The sequence below is a fragment of the Phyllobates terribilis genome, unplaced genomic scaffold, assembly GCF_046119375.1.
Source record: "Phyllobates terribilis strain yellow unplaced genomic scaffold, ASM4611937v1 Scaffold_10__3_contigs__length_209671492, whole genome shotgun sequence".
NCBI lineage: Eukaryota > Metazoa > Chordata > Amphibia > Anura > Dendrobatidae > Phyllobates > Phyllobates terribilis.
This window is the reverse complement of record NW_027362770.1, coordinates 153,179,984-153,198,839: the sequence shown is the minus strand read 5'-3', so window position 1 is coordinate 153,198,839 and position 18,856 is coordinate 153,179,984. Positions and strand designations below refer to the sequence as shown.

At 46.3% G+C, this 18,856-nt stretch overlaps 1 protein-coding gene across 2 annotated transcripts in view; it reads left to right on the top strand.

Annotated features, from left to right (window-relative positions):
* The window catches only part of CRACR2A (calcium release activated channel regulator 2A), a 157,751-nt gene that overhangs the window by 53,809 nt on the left and 85,086 nt on the right, over positions 1–18,856 (top strand). For both annotated transcript variants that reach the window (XM_073649947.1, XM_073649946.1), the window contains exons 2-3: positions 8,874–9,115; positions 12,234–12,345. In XM_073649947.1, the coding sequence (XP_073506048.1) occupies positions 8,924–9,115; positions 12,234–12,345 (304 nt within the window). In that variant the 5' untranslated portion in view covers positions 8,874–8,923. The remainder of the gene's footprint in view (positions 1–8,873; positions 9,116–12,233; positions 12,346–18,856) is intronic.

Below are 18,856 nucleotides of genomic sequence, written 5' to 3'. Positions count from 1 at the left end.
TTTTACAGTCCAATAGCTCATCATAATGCACAATTCAACTGATTTGAAGGTGGTCGTGGCCCCTTTACATCTTGGGCCCCTGTGCAACTGTACAGGTTGCATCAATGATATGTCCACCCCTGCTGTACGTAATTATAATCTCATGAGGGCTGACCCTGGAAAGAAAGACATGCAACCTGCTCATAGGCGCTCATAATCTAGTACAGTGAATACTCTGCCCGTACAAGCTTACAGACTAATATACTATATATACTCTGCAAGATAAAGACCCCCATACATAGTAAATAAGTCAGCTGAACCCACTGATTTTGGAGGGAACATCCGACGACCTCATGTGTATGAGGGGGCCTACCGACTTTCTCCCGACAGATGATGTCAGGGGAGAGAAGGAGCCAACATGTTGAATTTCAACATTTTTGGCACAGAGCTAAGTTCCTGTTGACTCTTATCGGGGTCTGTTGGGTAATGCCAAGGTGTCCGTTGCATGCAGCATAATTTTTATTTTCAGCAAATATAATGAAGTCTATAAAAGACGGTCCTAATGACCTCCAAAGAAGAAGTGAATTGTGTGTTGGGTCGCCCGCCTCGGGTCTGGCCTCATGCTGGTGTGTTGGGCTGCCCGTCTCGGGTCTGGCCTCATGTTTTGTGTTTGTTGTACCGCCCGCCTCGGGTCTGACCTTGTGTCTAGTGTGTTGGGCTTCCTGCTTTGGGTCTGGCCTCGTGTCTTGTGTGTTGGGCCACCCGCCTCGGGTTTGGCCTCATATTTGGTGTGTTGTACCGCCCGCCTTGGGTCTGGCCTCATGTCTAGTGTGTTGGGCCACTTGCCTTGGGTCTGGAATCTTGTCTCGTGTGTTGGGCCGCCCTTGTGTCTCATGTGTTGGGCCGTCCGCCTCGGGTCTGGCCTTGTGTCTCCTGTGTTGGGCCACCCGCCTGGGGTCTGGCCTTATGTCTGGTGTGTTGGGCCGCCAGCCCCGGGTCTGACCTCGTGTCTGGTGTGTTGTCCTCCCGCCTTGGGTCTGGCCTCGTGTCTGGTGTGTTGTGCCACCCGCCTTGGGTCTGGCCTCATGTTTGGTGTGTTGTACTGCCCGCCTTGGGTCTGGCCTTGTGTCTGGTATGTTAGGTCACCTGCCTCGGGTCTGGCCTCTTGTCTTGGGTGTTGGGCCGCCTTTGTGTCTCGTTTGTTGGGCCGTCCGCTTTGGGTCTGGCCTTGTGTCTCCTGTGCTGGGCCACCCGTCTCGGGTCTGGCCTTGTGTCTCCTGTGTTGGGCATCCCGACTCAGGTTTGGCCTCATGTCTGGTGTGTTGGGCTGCCCACCTTGGGTCTGGCCTCATGACTGGTATATTGCACCGCCCATTTCAGATCTGGCCTTGTGTCTCGTGTTTTACACTGCCCTCCTCCGTTCTGGCTTTGTGTGTTGGGCTGCCCGCCTCGGGTCTGGCCTTGTGTCTCGTGTGTTGGGAAGCCCACCTTGGGTCTGGCCTCATGTCTCGTATGTTGGGCTGCCCGCCTCCGGTCTGGCTTTGTGTCTTGTGTTTTGTGCCAACCGCCTTTGGTCTGGCTTCCCGTCTCGTGTGTTGGGCTTGCCGCCTCGGTTCTTGCCTCATGACTGGTGTATTGGACTGCCCATTTCAGTTCTAGCCTCATGTCTCGTGTGTTGCACCGCCCACCTCGGATCAGGCTTAGTGTGTTGGGCCACCCGACTCGGTTATAGCCTCGTGTGAAGGGCCGCATGCCTCCGGTCTGGCCTCGTGTCTCATGTGTTGGGCCACCCACCTCTGGTCTGGCCTTGTATGTTGGGCCTCCCGCCTCGGGTCTGGCCTCGTGTCTCGTGTGTTGGGCCGCCCACTTCGGGTCTAGCCTTATGTCTCGTGTATTGAGCCGCCGGCTTCGGTTTGGGCCTCATGTCTCATGTGTTGGGCCACTCGCCTCGGGTCTGGCCTCGTGTCACATGTGTTGAGCCACCCGCCTCGAGTCTGGCCTCGTGCTTCATGTGTTGGGCCGCCCAACTCGGGTCTTGCCTTGTGTCTCATGTGTTGGGCCACCCGCCTCGGGTCTGGCCTCATGTCTGGTGTATTGGGCTGCCTGCCTCAGGTCTGGCATCGTGTCTAGTGTGTTGGGTCACCACCTCGGGTCTGGCCTCATGTCTGGTGTGTTGGGCCTCCCGCCTCGAGTCTGACCTTGGGTCTCGTGTATTGGGTCGCCCGCCTCTTGTCTGGCCTCGTGTATTGGGCCTCCCACCTCGGGTCTGGCCTTGGATCTCTTGTGTTGGGTCACCCGCCTCGGGTCTGGCCTCGTGGATTGGTCCTCCCACTTCGGGTCTAGCCTTATGTCTCGTGTATTGGGCCGCCGGCCTCAGGTCTTGCCTCGATTTTCATCTGTTGGGCCTCCCATCTAGGGTCTAGACCTGTGTCTCATGTGTTGGGTGGCCCGCCTCGGGTCTGGCCTCATGTTTGGTGTGTTGGGCCTCCCAACTCATGTCCGGCCTCGTGTCTCGTGTGTTGGGCTGCCCGCCTCAGGTCTGGCCTCATGTCTAGTGTGTTGGGCCTCCCACCTCGGGTCTGGCCTTTAGTCTCGTGTGTTGGGCCGCCTGCCTCAGGTCTGGCCTCATGTTTGGTGTGTTGGGCCTCCCAACTCATGTCCGGCCTCGTGTCTCGTGTGTTGGGCCGCCTGCCTCAGGTCTGGCCTCGTGTATTGGGCCTCCCACCTCGGGTCTAGCCTTGTGTCTCGTGTATTGTGCCGCTGGCCTCGGGTTTTGCCTCGTGTTTCGTCTGTTGGGCCCCCCCCACCTAGGGTCTAGCCTCATGTCTTGTGTGTTGGGCCGCTGCCTCGGATCTGGCCTCGTATCTGGTGTGTTAGGCCTCCCCACCTTGAGTCTGGCCTTGTGTCTCATGTGTTGGGCTGCCCGCCTCGGGTCTGGCCTCATGTTTGCTGTCTTGGGTCTCCCAACTCGGATCTGGCCTCGTGTCTCGTGTGTTGAGCCTCCAGCCTCGGGTCTGGCCTCATGTTTGGTGTGTTGGGCCGCCCACCTTGGGTCTGGCCTCGTGTCTCGTGTGTTGGGCCTCCTGCCTCAGGTCTGGCCTCATGTTTGGTGTGTTGGGCCACCCACCTTGGATCTGGCCTTGTGTCTCATGTGTTGGGCCTCCCGCCTCGGGTCTGGCCTCATGTTTGGTGTGTTGGCCACCCACCTCGGATCTGGCCTTGTGTCTCGTGTGTTGGGCCTCCCGCCTGGGGTCTGACCTCATGTTTGGTGTGTTGGGCCTCCCACCTCGGATCTGGCCTTTTGTCTAGTGTGTTGGGCCTTCTGCCTTGGGTCTGGCCTCATGTTTGGTGTGTTGGGCCTCCCACCTCGGATCTGGCCTTGTATCTAGTGTGTTGGGCCTCTTGCCTCGAGTCTGGCCTCATGTTTGATGTGTTGGACTGCCCACCTCGGGTCTGGCCTCATGTCTCGTGTGTTGGGCCACCCGCCTCGGGTCTGGCCTCGTGTCTGATGTCTTGGCCACCCACCTCGAATTTGCCCTCATGTTTGGTGTGTTGGGTCGCCCACCTCGGTTCTAGCCTTGTGTCTAGTTTGTTGAGCCACCCGCCTCGGGTCTGGCCTCATATCTGGTGTGTTGGGCTGCCCATCTCGGATCTGGCCTCATGTCTCATGTATTGGGCCTCCCACCTCTGGTCTGGCCTTGGATCTCGTGTGTTGGGCCGCCCACCTCGGGTCTGGCTTCATGTCTGGTGTGTTGGGCCTCCTGCCTCGAGTCTGGCCTTGGGTCTCGTTTATTGGGTCGCCCGCCTCTTGCTGGCCTCGTGTATTGGGCCTCCCACCTCGGGTCTGGCCTTGGATCTCTTGTGTTGGGCCACCCGCCTCGGGTCTGGCCTCGTGGATTGGTCCTCCCACTTCGGGTCTAGCCTTATGTCTCGTGTATTGAGCCGCCGGCCTCGATTCTTGCCTCATTTTTCATCTGTTGGGCCTCCCATCTAGGGTCTAGACTTATGTCTCATGTGTTGGGTGGCCCGCCTCGGGTCTGGCCTCATGTCTGCTGTGTTGGGCCTCCCACCTCGGGTCTGGCATTTAGTCTCGTGTGTTGGGCTGCCTGCCTCAGGTCTCTGGCCTCATGTTTGGTGTGTTGGGCCGCCCACCTCGGATCTGGCCTTGTGTCTTGTGTGTTGGGCCTCCCGCCTCGGGTCTGGCCTCGTGTCTGATGTCTTCGCCGCCCACCTCGGGTTTGCCCTCATGTTTGGTGTGTTGGATCGCCCACCTCGGGTCTGGCCATGTGTCTAGTATGTTGAGCCACCCGCCTCGGGTCTGGCCTCATATCTGGTGTGTTGGGCTGCCCATCTCGGGTCTGGCCTCATGTCTCATGTGTTGGACCGCCCACCTCGAGTCTGGCCTTGCGTCTCATGTGTTGGGCCGCCCGCCTCGGGTCTGGCCTCATGTGTGGTGTGTTGGACTGCCCTCCTCGGATCTGGCCTTGTGACTGGTGTATTGGCATGGCTGTGATTTAGCCGAAAGTGCCCACAGCAGAAAATCTTGTTGATTGGCTGCGCTGCAGCCTTTCAACAAGCTTTGTTCAGGCTGCCCAAACCGAACAGTAACACGGTCTTGCAGGAGAAGTCCGTGTTACTGAGGGTGAGCGCCATTGAAAACTTCCATAGTGGGGAGCCAGTGTAAAGAACTGGAAGACTCCCAACAAACATTGCCATCCTCCTACTATAGGGGGCGTGTAAAACTCTGTGTCCTGTAGGGGTCGCTACTTCCCCAGGAATATAGCAGATAATTGCTAGGGGTTTAAGCTGCCATACTTGTTAATATCAACTGATAGTCAGCGACTCCTCATTTAGGGAAAGGTTTGTCCTGAAAATGTCTTATTTCAGAGTGATCCTGGCAATCCATGATAAATCCGGTGGATATCCTCTGAGTGAACCAAAGATTAAAAGTAAAGAGCAGCCTACCTGGACTCATCCCCTTTCAGCTGTTAGGTCTTTGTGACACAAGATGGCTTCAGTGCATAACTTTATACATTCTACATCAATTGTGATGTCATGTGCTGTCTATGATGTAATGTGCCTTGTGATGTCATCATAGTGGTCCCAACCGCAAGAAAAAGTTGATTTAAATGTTTAAAAAAACTAAACATGGTGGGTAATTGCAGCCTGTGATACTTTTATTAATATTTGGGGGTATTAGTTGTGTCTTGCTCCACCTTGGACAATTCACAAGCCCTGCATGTAGAATATATAGTTTTATAGCCTTTGTTGAATGACTAGATGCCTATTAGAGTAGTCTATAAGTGTGACGCTAGTCACTACTCACGGATAAGCCATGAAGTTGGGTAGTCAAGAGGTCCTAGGTCAAAAGCCAAGAGAGTACGTCATAGACGGATGGGTGAGAAGAAGGCGTAGTCAGGAAGCAGTTTGAGGTCAATATTCTAAGAAGGTAGTAAATCACGACAAAGGGGCAAGGTAAAGGGATGGTCAAGACAAATCTTAGGTAGGGCTAAACAAAGGGATGGTCAAGACAAATCCTAGGTCGAGCAACAAAGATCAGAATACCAGACAAGGAGCAAAGAGCAAGCACACACCTTATGAGCAAATGAATTGGCAGCAATCAAAGGCAGAGAGCCTTTCTGGAATCACTTGGTTGAGCCTAATACTAATACATCATTTACCTGTTGCAGACGAGATGTTATATGTGTCCTATGAAATAGTTTTCTCATTGTGGTGCATTATGAGGGTGCATTTGATTATTGGCACCCCACACATGTGGAAAAATAAAAAAGTTGAGTCTTAAAAATAGGCGACACACAGGAATGATTATTTATAAAGTTTTTATTTTTTGTATATATATATATATATATATATATATATATATATATATATATATATACAGTACAGACCAAAAGTTTGGACACACCTTCACATTTAAAGATTTTTCTGTATTTCCATGACTATGAAAATTGTACATTCACACTGAAGGCATCAAAACTATGAATTAACACATGTGGAATTATATACTTAACAAAAAAGTGTGAAACAACTGAAAATATGTCTTATATTCTAGGTTCTTCAGAGTAGCCACCTTTTGCTTTGATGACTGCTTTGCACACTCTTGGCATTCTCTTGATGAGCTTCAAGAGGTAGTCACCGGAAATGGTCTTCAAACAATCTTGAAGGAGTTCCCAGAGATTCTTAGCACTTGTTGTCCCTTTTACCTTCACTCTGCGGTCCAGCTCACCCCAAACCATCTCGATTGGGTTCAGGTCTGGTGACTGTGGAGGCCAGGTCATCTGGCGTAGCACCCCATCACTCTCTCTCTTGGTCAAATAGCCCTTACACAGCCTGGAGGTGTGTTTGGGGTCATTGTCCTGTTGAAAAATAAATGATGGTCCAACTAAACTCAAACCGGATGGAATAGCATGCCTCTGCAAGATGCTGTGGTAGCCATGCTGGTTCAGTATGCCTTCAATTTTGAATAAATCCCCAACAGTGTCACCAGCAAAGCACCCACACACCATCACACCTCTTCCTCCATCCTTCACGGTGGGAACCAGGCATGTAGAGTCCATCCGTTCACCTTTTCTGCGTCGCACAAAGACACGGTGGTTGGAACCAAAGAACTCAAATTGGGACTCATCAGATGAAAGCACAGATTTCCACTGGTCTAATGTCCATTCCTTGTGTCCTTTGGCCCAAACAAGTCTCTTCTGCTTGTTGCCTGTCCTTAGCAGTGGTTTCCTAGCAGCTATTTTACCATAAAGGCCTGCTGCACAAAGTCTCCTCTTAACAGTTGTTGAAGAGATGTGTCTGCTGCTAGAACTCTGTGTGGCATTGACCTGGTCTCTAATCTGAGCTGCTGTTAACCTGCGATTTCTGAGGCTGGTGACTCGGATAAACTTATCCTCAAGCAGAGGTGACTCTTGGTCTTCCTTTCCTGGGGTGGTCCTCATGTGAGACAGTTTCTTTGTAGCGCTTGATGGCTTTTGCAACTGCACTTGGGGACACTTTCAAAGTTTGCCCAACTTTTCACACTGACTGACCTTCATTTCTTAAAGTAATGATGGCCACTCGTTTTTCTTTACTTAGCTGCTTTTTTCTTGCCATAATACAAATTCTAACAGTCTACTCAGTAGGACTATCAGCTGTGTATCCACCTGACTGTTGCACAACACAACTGATGGTCCCAACCCCATTTATAAGGCAAGAAATCCCACTTATTAAACCTGACAGGGCACACCTGTGAAGTGAAAACCATTTCCGGTGACTACCTCTTGAAGCTCATCAAGAGAATGCCAAGAGTGTGCAAAGCAGTCATCAAAGCAAAAGGTGGCTACTTTGAAGAACCTAGAATATAAGACATATTTTCAGTTGTTTCACACTTTTTTGTTAAGTATATAATTCCACATGTGTTAATTCATAGTTTTGATGCCTTCAGTGTGAATGTACAATTTTCATAGTCATGAAAACACGGAAAAATCTTTAAATGAGAAGGTGTGTCCAAACTTTTGGTCTGTACTGTATATGTATATATGTATGTATATATATATATATATATATATATATATATATATATATATTTCAAACCACATATCCAAGCCCTTTCCACTTCCTGCCGACTCCAACTCAAAAATATCTCCCGGATCCGCACATTCCTAAACCATGAATCTGCAAAAACACTAGTGCACGCCCTAATCATCTCCCGCCTTGACTACTGCAACCTCCTGCTCTGTGGCCTCCCCTTTAATACTCTCGCACCCCTCCAATCTATCCTAAACTCTGCTGCTCGACTAATTAACCGATCCACCCGCTATTTCCCGGCCTCTCCTCTCTGTCAATCTCACCACTGGCTCCCCATTGCTCAGAGACTCCAGTTCAAAACCCTAACCATGACATACAAAGCGATTCACAACCTTTCTCCTCCATATATCTCCGACCTAGTCTCCCGTTACATACCCGCACGCAACCTCCTATCCTCACAAGATCTCCTGCTCTACTCCCCTCTTATCTCCTCCTCCCACAACCGTATACAAGATTTCTCCCGTGCTTCCCCCCTGCTCTGGAACTCTGTACCCCAACACATCAGACTCTCGTCGACCGTGGAAACCTTCAAAAGGAACCTGAAGACCCACCTCTTCCGACAAGCCTACAACCTGCAGTAAACACCACTACACGACCAGCTCTACCCTCACCTACTGTATCCTCACCCATCCCTTGTAGATTGTGAGCCCTCGCGGGCAGGGTCCTCTCTCCTCCTGTACCAGTCGCTGTCACATTGTGTTCAAGATTATTGTAATTGTTCTTGTATTATACCCCTTTTTCACATGTAAAGCGCCATGGAATAAATGGCGCTATGATAAAAAATAATAATAATAATAATATACATTTGGTATCACCATAATCATATTAAACCGCATATGTAACCTGTCATTTATACATCTTAATTTTTTTTTTTTTAGGAATTATTGCTTTTTGATCCCGTTTTCCCCAAAAACTACCGCTTAATTTTTCAATACATTCTAAATACTGCAAAATAGTGCAATTAAAATATCCAACATCCAGTGCATGTATGAGTGATATCCGTGAGATGATGGCTCTGCAGTATATCATGATGAATGATGGGTATACGCTTTCTGTCACCTGTCCACCTATGTCCCCGCTCTAGAAAGAAGTAATTACTTTCCTATTATTCCCAGCTTTATGTGTTGAGTGTTCGAGTCTAGTGTATTAAAGGAACAGAACGAGGCTGGGATCATCAAAAAGCCCCTTTTTCTTTTTTTTTCTGGCTTTCGTGGCTAATTAAAGAGACGGTTGCTAAGAGATGATCAGAAGCATCACCGCCACACTCTAATGCACTCTGGATTTTTTTCTCTCCCTTTAACATCTAGGCTCTTGACCAGAGTTTGAGGCTTCTAGAAGAAGAAGTAGAGACGTTGCGATGGCCGCCATAGATAATTCTACAACACTACGAGTCAAGCGCAGGTCACCAGGACCGGAGGCATTAAAGGATGGAGTTAAAGGGACAAAGGGGCAAGAGCCGGGGCCGCAGACTGTGCTGGGGAAGGCGCAGGAGTTTTTTCGGATTTGTGATATTGAGGATAAAGGCTGCATTACCCGATGTGACATGCAGGTAGGAGCACGAGGGGACGGAGGACGTTCTGTCACACGGACTCCAGGAGAAAAGTGCAGCTAAAGTTTTATTTCATCTAAGTAAAACTTTTTTTTTCTAACATATACTATTACAATTTTCTTTTTCTTTCTTTTTTTTATCATTTTATCTATATAATATCTATTATGTATATTATTATCATTTTGTTTTATGTTTTTTGTCTTCTTTTCTCCTTTTGTCTTTTTTTCTTTTTTTCTTTGTATTATAATCTATCATTCTATTTATCTATGTAATATCTATTATGTATATTATCAATTTGTCTCATCTTTCTATTTTTCTCCTTTTTCATTATTTTAACTCTTTATTTCTTTGTATTATAAACCATCTTTCTGTCTATCTATCTCATATCTATTAGTATATTATCAATTTGATACGTGTTTCTTTTTTTTTTCTTCTTTGTTTTTCTCTTCCTTTCTTTCTTTTTATCTATGTAATGTCTATAATGTATATTATCAATTTGTCTCATGTCTCTCTTTTTTCTTTCTTTCTCTTTCCTTCCTTCCTTCTTTCTATTATTTATAATCTGTTAATTAATCTGTCTTTCTATCTACTTAACGTCTATTATATATTATCAATTTGTCTCATGTCTTTCTTTTTCCCTTCCTTCTTTCTATTATTCCATCTATCTTTCTATCTATGTAAAGTCTCTTATATTATCGGTTGGTCTCATGTCATTCTTTCTTTCTCCTTTTTCTTTGTTTTAGTTTTCTCTTTCCTTTTTACTTTCTTTCAATTTTGTTTCTTTTAAAATCTATCAAATCTAAACTTATCAATACCTGTACTCCTTCGTCCTCATACCTGCAGTGGATATAAGAAGTCAACACACCCCTTTTAAAAAATCATCCCGAGAAGAATTATTTCAAAACTTTTTCCACCTTTAATGTCCCCCATAATCTGTACAAATCCATTGAGAAACAATCTGAAGTCTTTTAGGGTGAAAAAAAAAAAGAAGAACTAAAATAACGTTGTTGCATAAATATGCACACCCTTAAAGGGGTTGTCCACTACTTTTACATTGATGCCCGACATCAATGTATGATCAGCCGGGGTCCCGCCAATCAGCTGTTATTGGTGCTGGCGGCGGCCGCCGGCCGGAAGTGCTCGCCTGCGGGGCTCCGCCGTCAATTGGTAGTGGCCACCGTGGTGTACTGCAGAGCTGCCTCCCATTAGGCCACTACCACTTGAAGGCGGAGCCCCGCAGGTGAGCACTTCCGTCCGGCGGCACCGATGACAGCTGATCGGCGGGGGTGCCATGTGCGGGACCCCGGCCGATCATACATTGATGCCCTGTCCTATGGATAGGGCATCAGTGTAAAAGTAGTGGACAACTTCTTTAAACTAAACTTTGATGAAGTACCCATTGAGTTTATCACAGCTTTCAGGCTTTTTGGGTAGGATGCTATCAGCATGACACATCTAGAAATCCCAATCTTTGTCCACTCTTCTTAGCAGTAGCTCCACATTTGTCAGACTGCGAGGAGGACATCTCCTGTGAACAGTGCCCTCTTCAGGTCACCCACAGATTGTCACTTAGATTGAGGTCTGGACTCTGGCTGGAATTTTTTAAAACTTTGAGGGTCTTCTTCTGCCGAAACCATTCTTTGTTGATATGTAGGTACACTTGGGGTTGTTGTCACGCTGAAAATTAAAATTCCTCTCGATCTTCAGCTTTTCAGCAGAAGCCTGATGTTTTTTATGCAAAATTGACTGATATTTGGAACTGTTAACAATTCCCTCCACCTTGACTAAAGTCCCAGTTTCACCTGCTGAGTTACATCCCCAAAGCATAATGTCAACTCCACCATGATTCACTGTGGGTATGGTGTTCTTTTGGTCATGCACATTATTGACATTGCAGCAAACATACCTTTTGTAATTATGGCCAAAAAGTTAAATCCTGATCAGACTATAACACGTTTTCCCACATGTTCTTGACAGACTTGATGTAGGTCTTAAAAAAACATATCCATGCTTGAATGTTTTTCTCTGTAAGAAAACGCTTCCATCTTGCCACCCTACTTCACAGGCCAGACAAATGAAGAATACAGAAGATTGTTGTCACATTGTGTACACAACCATTAATTGCCAGAAATTCCTGCAGCTCCTTTAATGTTGGTGTAGGCCACTTGGAAGCCTCCCGGACCAGTTTTCTACTTGTCTTTTCATCAATTTTTAAGGGACATCCACTTCTAGATAATGTCATTGTTGTGACAAATTTAAGCCTATTCTTGATGAGGTCTTCATAGTGTTCCATGGTAGATCTAATGCCTTGGACATTTTCTTATACCCTTCTCCTGAATGATAACTTTCAACAATGAGATCCCTTTGCTGTGTTATTAACTGTTTATGGAACATGTCTTTCGCTGTGAAATGCAACTAAGAAAATGACAGGAAAATCCTATGAGAATAGCGAAATTAATCAGAATCACTGTAAATGATGGCAGCTGTGTATTGAGTATTATGTAATATGAGTGTAAATGTGATTGGCTAATTCTGAACACACCCCATTTTGTTTGTCAATGGATTGGCACAGATTGGGGGCAACATTAAAGGTGGAAAAAGTTCTGGAATGATTCGTCTTGGTATGATTTTTTTACGTGACAAAAACCTGGCATTTTAACAGGGTTGTGTAGACTTTTTTTTTATCCACTGTATGTGTGTGTGACATTGTTGGATGCAGTAGTTGAGGAATACAGACTCGGACTGGCACACCGGAGAATTGGTGGATTCTCCGGAGGGCCCTAAATCTGACAGACTCTGTCTTCTCAGCATCCAGCACATACAGTATGCTACATGCCCGATATCCGTTCGGGTGTCTGTCTTTTCAACGGAAAAAGACACGATGGAAGTTATGACTGAGCTTCCTAACAGCTGCCAGTGCTATAGGTGCTTGAACTTCCTTTTCTTCACTTTCCAGCATGCTTATGCGGAAGTCAAAAAATCTTTATTATATCTGAGCCCAGAAAGGATTTGGTACCATGCTTGTACTGGATCCACACAGCATAAAAATAATGAAGTCGATGGATTCATATGTGTTTTGTTTTAAGTTTTTTTTAACACTGGTCTTCATCTCTTCTAGAGGCTTCATAAAGAGCTTCCTCTTAGCTTTGATGAACTGGAAAAAGTATTCGATACTCTGGATTCAGATGGGAATGGATATCTGACTCTGGAAGAATTCACTACAGGATTTAGTGAGTGTTTTCGAAGTCTTGGGAAATATACAGCTGAAAAATGACATTTTAAAGGGAATGTGCCATAAAAAAGTGACCTGCAGTTTGTCATTTTATTTCTATTCTAAATCTATTTTTTTATTTTTTAAAAATGTTTTATTTTTTTTTATTTCACAATCTACTTTCAACCCTTTCCCTCCACAGCCCATTTTTGTGCTTTTTTTTTTTTACCTTCCCTTCTTCAAAAAAAAACTTACCTTTTTTATTTTTCCATGCACATAGTTGTAGGATGTCGTTTTTTTTGCGGGACGAGGTGTAGTTTTGAATGACACCATTCATTTTAACATATAATGTACTGAATAACGGGGGAAAAAAAAATCCAACTGTGGTGAAATTAGGAAAATAAATGCAATTCTTCCATTCTGTTTTTCTTCCATTTTTTTTTTTTGGGGGTTTCTTTTTGCAGCATACATTCTGTGGATAAAATTACTCAGATTTATGATTTTGTAGGTAAGTATGATTACAGTGATACCAAATTGTATAGATTTTTTTTTATTTAAGTACAAAAACTATATTCAGAAGTTTGAAAAAAAAAATTGGGGGTGAGGTTTGTGTCGCCATAGTCCGAGACCCATAATATATATTTTTTCCATTGATTCAGCTGAATCAGGGCTTGTTTTATGGGTGACAAGATTACGGTTTTATTTATATTTTTGGCTACATACTGTATGACGCTTTTATCTGTTTTTATTGCATTTTCTAAGGTGAATTAGTGACCATACAAACACATTTCTGGCGTTTTGATATTTTTTTCTCGTTACGGCAGTTATCGATCAGGTTAATTAATTTAATATTTTGATAGACTGGACTTTTATGAACGTGGAGGAAAAAGGGGTGATTTGAACTTTTATATATATTTTTTATATATATGTGTATATTTTTTATTTTAGTCCCCTTAGGGGACTTGAACCTGCGATCGTCTGAGCACTTATATTGCAGTATATAGTGTAAATCTCTGTCTCTTTTGAACTTCAGCATATAGCTGAGCTTCAGAGGAGGACAAAGATAGCAGTAAGCGGGTCCTTCAGCAGGCCCCCGTCTGCTATAATAACACATCAGCGCCTGGGAAGCGAGAGCAGTGGCGCGCGTTCCATTTAAATGTCAGATATTGACAGCGGTGTTTAAATGGTTAACAGCTAGCTGTGGCTGTTAGAGACAGATGCTGGCTATGTAATGTAGCCGGTATCTGCTGCATGTGGACAGAGCTCAGCTCCTGTGCCCCTCCACATGTCATCACCCCCTCAATCTCATACATGTACGTGATATTGTATTAAGGGGTTAAAGAAAATGGACATCTTGCTATTTTCACACCGGCCACTAGGGCTATTCTAGACTCTTACTTCCTGTTCTTTCAGGAGATGTAAAGTGGTGTGAAAAAGTGTTTGCTCCCTTCCTGATTTCTTATTCTTTTGCATGCTTGTCACACTTAAATGTTTCAGATTACAAAACTAATTTAAATATTATACAAAGATAACACAAGTAAACACAAAATGCAGTTTTTACATGAAGGTCTTTATTATTAAGGGAAAAAGAAATCCAAACCTACAGGGCCCTGTGTGAAAAAGTGATTGCCCCCCCCTTAAAATATGAATTTACTGTGGTTTATCACATCTTTGGGAAGCTGAGTTCACTTTCCCTAGCCACACACAGGCCTGATTACTGCCACAACTGTTCTCAATCAAGAAATCCCTTGAATAGGACCTGCTTGACAAAGTGAAGTAGACCAAAAGATCCCCAAAAGCTAGACATCATGCTGTGATCCAAAGAAATTCCGGAAAAAATGAGAAACAAAGTAATTGAGATCTATCAGTCTGGAAAAGGTTATAACGCCATTTCTAAAGCTTTGGAACTCCAGTGAACCACAGTTAGAGTCATTATCCACAAATGGTGAAAGCATGGAACAGTGGTGAACTGTCCCAGGAGTTGCCGGCTGACCAAAATTACCCCAAGAGTGCAGCAATGACTCATCGAAGAGGTCACAAAAGACTCCACAACAACATCAAAAGAACTGCAGGCCTCACTTGCCTCAGTTAAGGTCAGTGTTCATGACTCCACCATAAGAAAGAGACTGGGCAAAAATTCCATGCATGGCAGAGTACGAAGAGACCAAGACGAAAACCACTGCTGAGCAAAAAGAACATAAAGGCTCACCTCAGTTTTGCCAAGAAACATCTTGATGATTGTTAAGACTTTTGGGAGAATACTCTGGTGACTGACGAGACAAAAGTTGAACTTTTTCAAAAGCATATGTCCTGTTACGCCCACGCACGGACTGACTGATGTGAGCGTGGTTAGTGGTCCCACTGGGCCACGAACCGAGGAGTGCCTGGAGGGGCGTGACTAGGGACCTCGCCAGATCCGACCACGAACACACGGCGGCTCAATCGACTCCGTGGTCTGAGGAGGGATGTGGGAGGTGGCCCAGGTGCTACTCCAGGTCAGACCCCGGTCACAGCTGTTGACCCACTCTGGGGAATGCAGGAACGGGCAGGCACAGCTGGTATGCAGACAGGTGGGTACTGGCAGGCACGGCTGGTATGCAGACAGGCAGGTACTGGCAGGCACGGCTGGAATGCAGACAGGCAGATACTGGCAGGTAGGAACGCAGGCTGGTTAGGGACCAGTGCAGACTGGGATACAGGAACAGAGCCGCAGGTGCGGTGGACTAGCAGAGCAGAGCGAAACCGCAGGTGCGGTGGACAAGCAGAGCAGAGCGAAACCGCAGGTGCGGTGGACAAGCAGAGCAGAGCGAAACCACAGGTGGGTTGGACAAGCAGAGCAGAGCGAAACCGCAGAAGCGGCGGACAAGCAGAACAGAGTGAAACCACAGGTGGGTTGGACAAGCAGAGTGAAACCGCAGGTGCGGTGGACAAGCAGAGCAGAGCGAAACCGCAGGTGCGGTGGACAAGCAGAGCAGAGCGAAACCACAGGTGCGGTGTACAAGCAGAGCAGAGCTAAACCGCAGGTGCGGTGGACAAGCAGAGCAGAGCGAAACCGCAGGTGTGGTGGATGAGCAGAGCAGAGCGAAACCGCAGGTGCGGTGGACAAGCAGAGCAGAGCGAAACCACAGGTGCGGTGTACAAGCAGAGCAGAGCGAAACCGCAGGTGCGGTGGACAAGCAGAGCAGAGCGAAACCACAGGTGCGGTGTACAAGCAGAGCAGAGCTAAACCGCAGGTGCGGTGGACAAGCAGAGCAGAGCGAAACCGCAGGTGTGGTGGATGAGCAGAGCAGAGCGAAACCACAGGTGCGGTGGATGAGCAGAGCAGAGCGAAACCGCAGGTGCGGTGGACTAGCAGAGCAGAGGGAAACCGCAGGTGCGGTGGACAAGCAAGGCAGAACAGAGCAGAGCGAAACCATAGAGCAGAAGGTGCAGGCGGACAGGACAGGGCTCTGTTCACATGGAACAGACTGGGAAACACAAGAAGATAGTTAGAACACAGGAGGTAGATACAGAGGCAGGGAGACGGGACAAGCAGAACCAGATACACACAAGGTACTTACAATGAAGTAGGGAGTGGACACAAAACTCACAAACAGAAGTACAGAGACAACGAGTTGGAGTTAGGTGCAGGTTCAGACACTGCAGGAAAAGGGCAGGTACGGACATAGAGACAAACAGGTAACGGGCTAGGACTCAGTTCAGACAGGAACTGAATCCGGAACAAGATACAGGAACGAGGCTGGGAACTCAGCCCCCAGGGTGGCGGAAACAGACTAGAAGTCACAGATACAGGTAACGGGCCTGGGTATACAGCCCCAGGGTGGCGGAACAGACTAGAAGTCACAGATACAGGTAACAGGTCTGGGTATACAGCCCCCAGGGTGACGGAAACAGACAAGATACAGGACAGGACCTGGCAACTCAGTTGCACAGAACACACTGAAAGAAAGTGTGGCTCAGGCCCCTCCTACTTGGTGGAGGGGGTTTAAGTATCCAGTGACTCACAGCAATAGGCTGGGGACGCATTAGGAGTGCGCACACTGTAACTTTAAGAATCAGGCAGTAACCACGCCGCTGCCCTAAGCAATCAGACAAGAGACATGCACACAGCAAGTACTGGAGCAAGGTGTGCAGCCTGGACTGATAGGTAAGTTGGCGGTCTTGCATGGTGGGAGATGGTAAGCCATGCCAGCACGCTGCCAGGGATGTTACATGTCCCATTACATCTGGCATAGAAGTAACACAGCTTTTCAGAAAAAGAACATCATACCAACAGTAAAATATGATGGTGGTAGTGTGATGGTCTGGGGCTGTTTGCTGCTTCAGGACCTGGAAGACTTGCTGTGGAAAATGGAACCATGAATTCTGCTGTCTACCAAAAAATCCTGAAGGAGAATGTCCGGCCGTCTATTCGTGGCCCCAAGCTGAAGCGAACGTGGGTTATGCCGCAGGACAATGATCCAATACACACCAGCAAGTCCACTTCTGAATGGCTTAAGAAAAACAAAATGAAGACTTTGGAGTGGCCTAGTCAAAGTCCTGACCTTAATCCGATTGAGATACTGTGGCATGACCTTAAAAAGGCGGTTCATGCTCAGAAACCCTCGAATGTGGCTGAATTACAACAATTTTGCAAAGATGAATGGGTCAAAATTTCTCCAGAGCGTTGTAAAAGTCTAATTGTCAGTTATCGCAAACGCTAGATTGCAGTTGTTGCTGCTAAGGGCGACCCAACCAGTTATTAGGTTTAGGGGGCAATCACTTTTTCACACAGGGCCTGTAAGTTTGGATTTCTTTTTCCCTTAATAATTAGAACCTTCATTTATAAACTGCATTTTGTCTTTACTTGTGTTATCTTTGTCTAATATTTAAATTTGTTTTGTGATCTGAAACATTTAAGTGTGACAAACATGCAAAAGAATAAGAAATCAGGAAGGGGGCAAACACTTTGTCACCCCCTGTACTTGTACATTAGCAGTAATGAACAGACTTAGACCTTTTTTTGTATTGAAGCATCTAATGTGCATCTGCAAAGGTCATTGTGAAAGGAAGTGGAGCTGTGAACGATGAAGCCTTTTTTTGTCTTCTTTATATAAAGTTATCTGTCCCTTTAAATCTCCATGTGATGATAATGAGACTCCTGAAAATCTTTTGTAAAGTACAAAATAGTCCCCAATGCCCAGTGTGAAAATTGCAAGTTTACAATTTTATTTCTCTTTCTATATATTGTGACATTGTTAACAATAAATAAAAATTATCGTAACATGAAAAACTGATTACAACAATAGGTCATTTTTGTATGATACATTCCCTTAAAAAATGTCATGAACTCTGTGTGTAAGACAATAAAAGCATGTTTGATGTTGGCACATGGCTGATGCCATGTATGCTATGTGCATGCTTTGTTATATTAGGTTAAAATGTGCCCTTTGTTGGTTGTACACCTTTAGCTTGTGGCGCGGTAAGCACACAGGTCACTGATTACGACAGTGCCATCATACCCATGTCAGAGTAGCTATGCACTATGAATGATAACTGCCTGGCTACCAGCCTGCAGGAGGAGATTCTGGTGTCAGCTCCAGACCAGAAAAAATCCTGGAGCTTAAGCACTTCACCACAATCTGGAGGGCCAGACTAGAGTAGAGAAACTGAAGAAGGGCAGAGTTTGTCACCGGTCATGGAATGTGTGGTGAGACCATGTGAGGTAGTGGAAGAACCTGCCATTGGCCTATGAGTGCTGTAGGAGTTTGGCCAATTGAGGGCTGTGCCAGTTGTCCATAAGCAAAAGTCATCAGAGGCTAGTGATTGTGATTGGAAGCCACACAGTGGGCCACTGAAGTTGGAGTTGAGATCCAGAAGGGCCAGATCGGTATCGTGCAGCAAGGCTAGACTTTTTTCACAGAAGGGAAGCCGGTGAGCTGATGGGGAGAAACTGTCTTCGACACTGTATGGGTTGTGTGGGACTTAAGCCCTGAAAGAGTTAGAGACCAGTAGATTGTGGGAGATTAGTAACCTTGTGGCCTGTAAAATGGTCTGTGAGTTCAAGTCCGGTGAAACCATGAGACCGGTTGAAATTTGAGGGGTATTGGTAGGTCAACATGCTCTCGAAAGATAAGCCAGGTGTCAGAGGGTATTCATCCTCTTGTGAAAAGTTAATATCTGAAGTGTAACATCATACATCTGTGAATGAGGGGAGAAGCTGTCCACACCCTCCTTGAAGAATCTATAGTGATATAATGCGTTCCCAAGTTTTGTAAGTGGTTTTACCTATTTTGTGGCTTCAGCACTTAGCTAACCAGTGGATAGGATTAACTATTGAGGTCAGCCCATCATGGGAGGAGTTAAGTGGGCATAGGAGATTCAGTTTCCTGTTTATGAGGCAGATAGGGAAAAGTATTGAAAAGGGAAGGACCTACGGTCTAGCAGACCGGCATTAAAAAGGGTGTTGTGTTCGAAGAAGGGAGACCATACTCAGATAGCAAGTTCTAGGAGTGAACAAGTGGCAGGAGGATTCCTTATCTCAGGCAAGT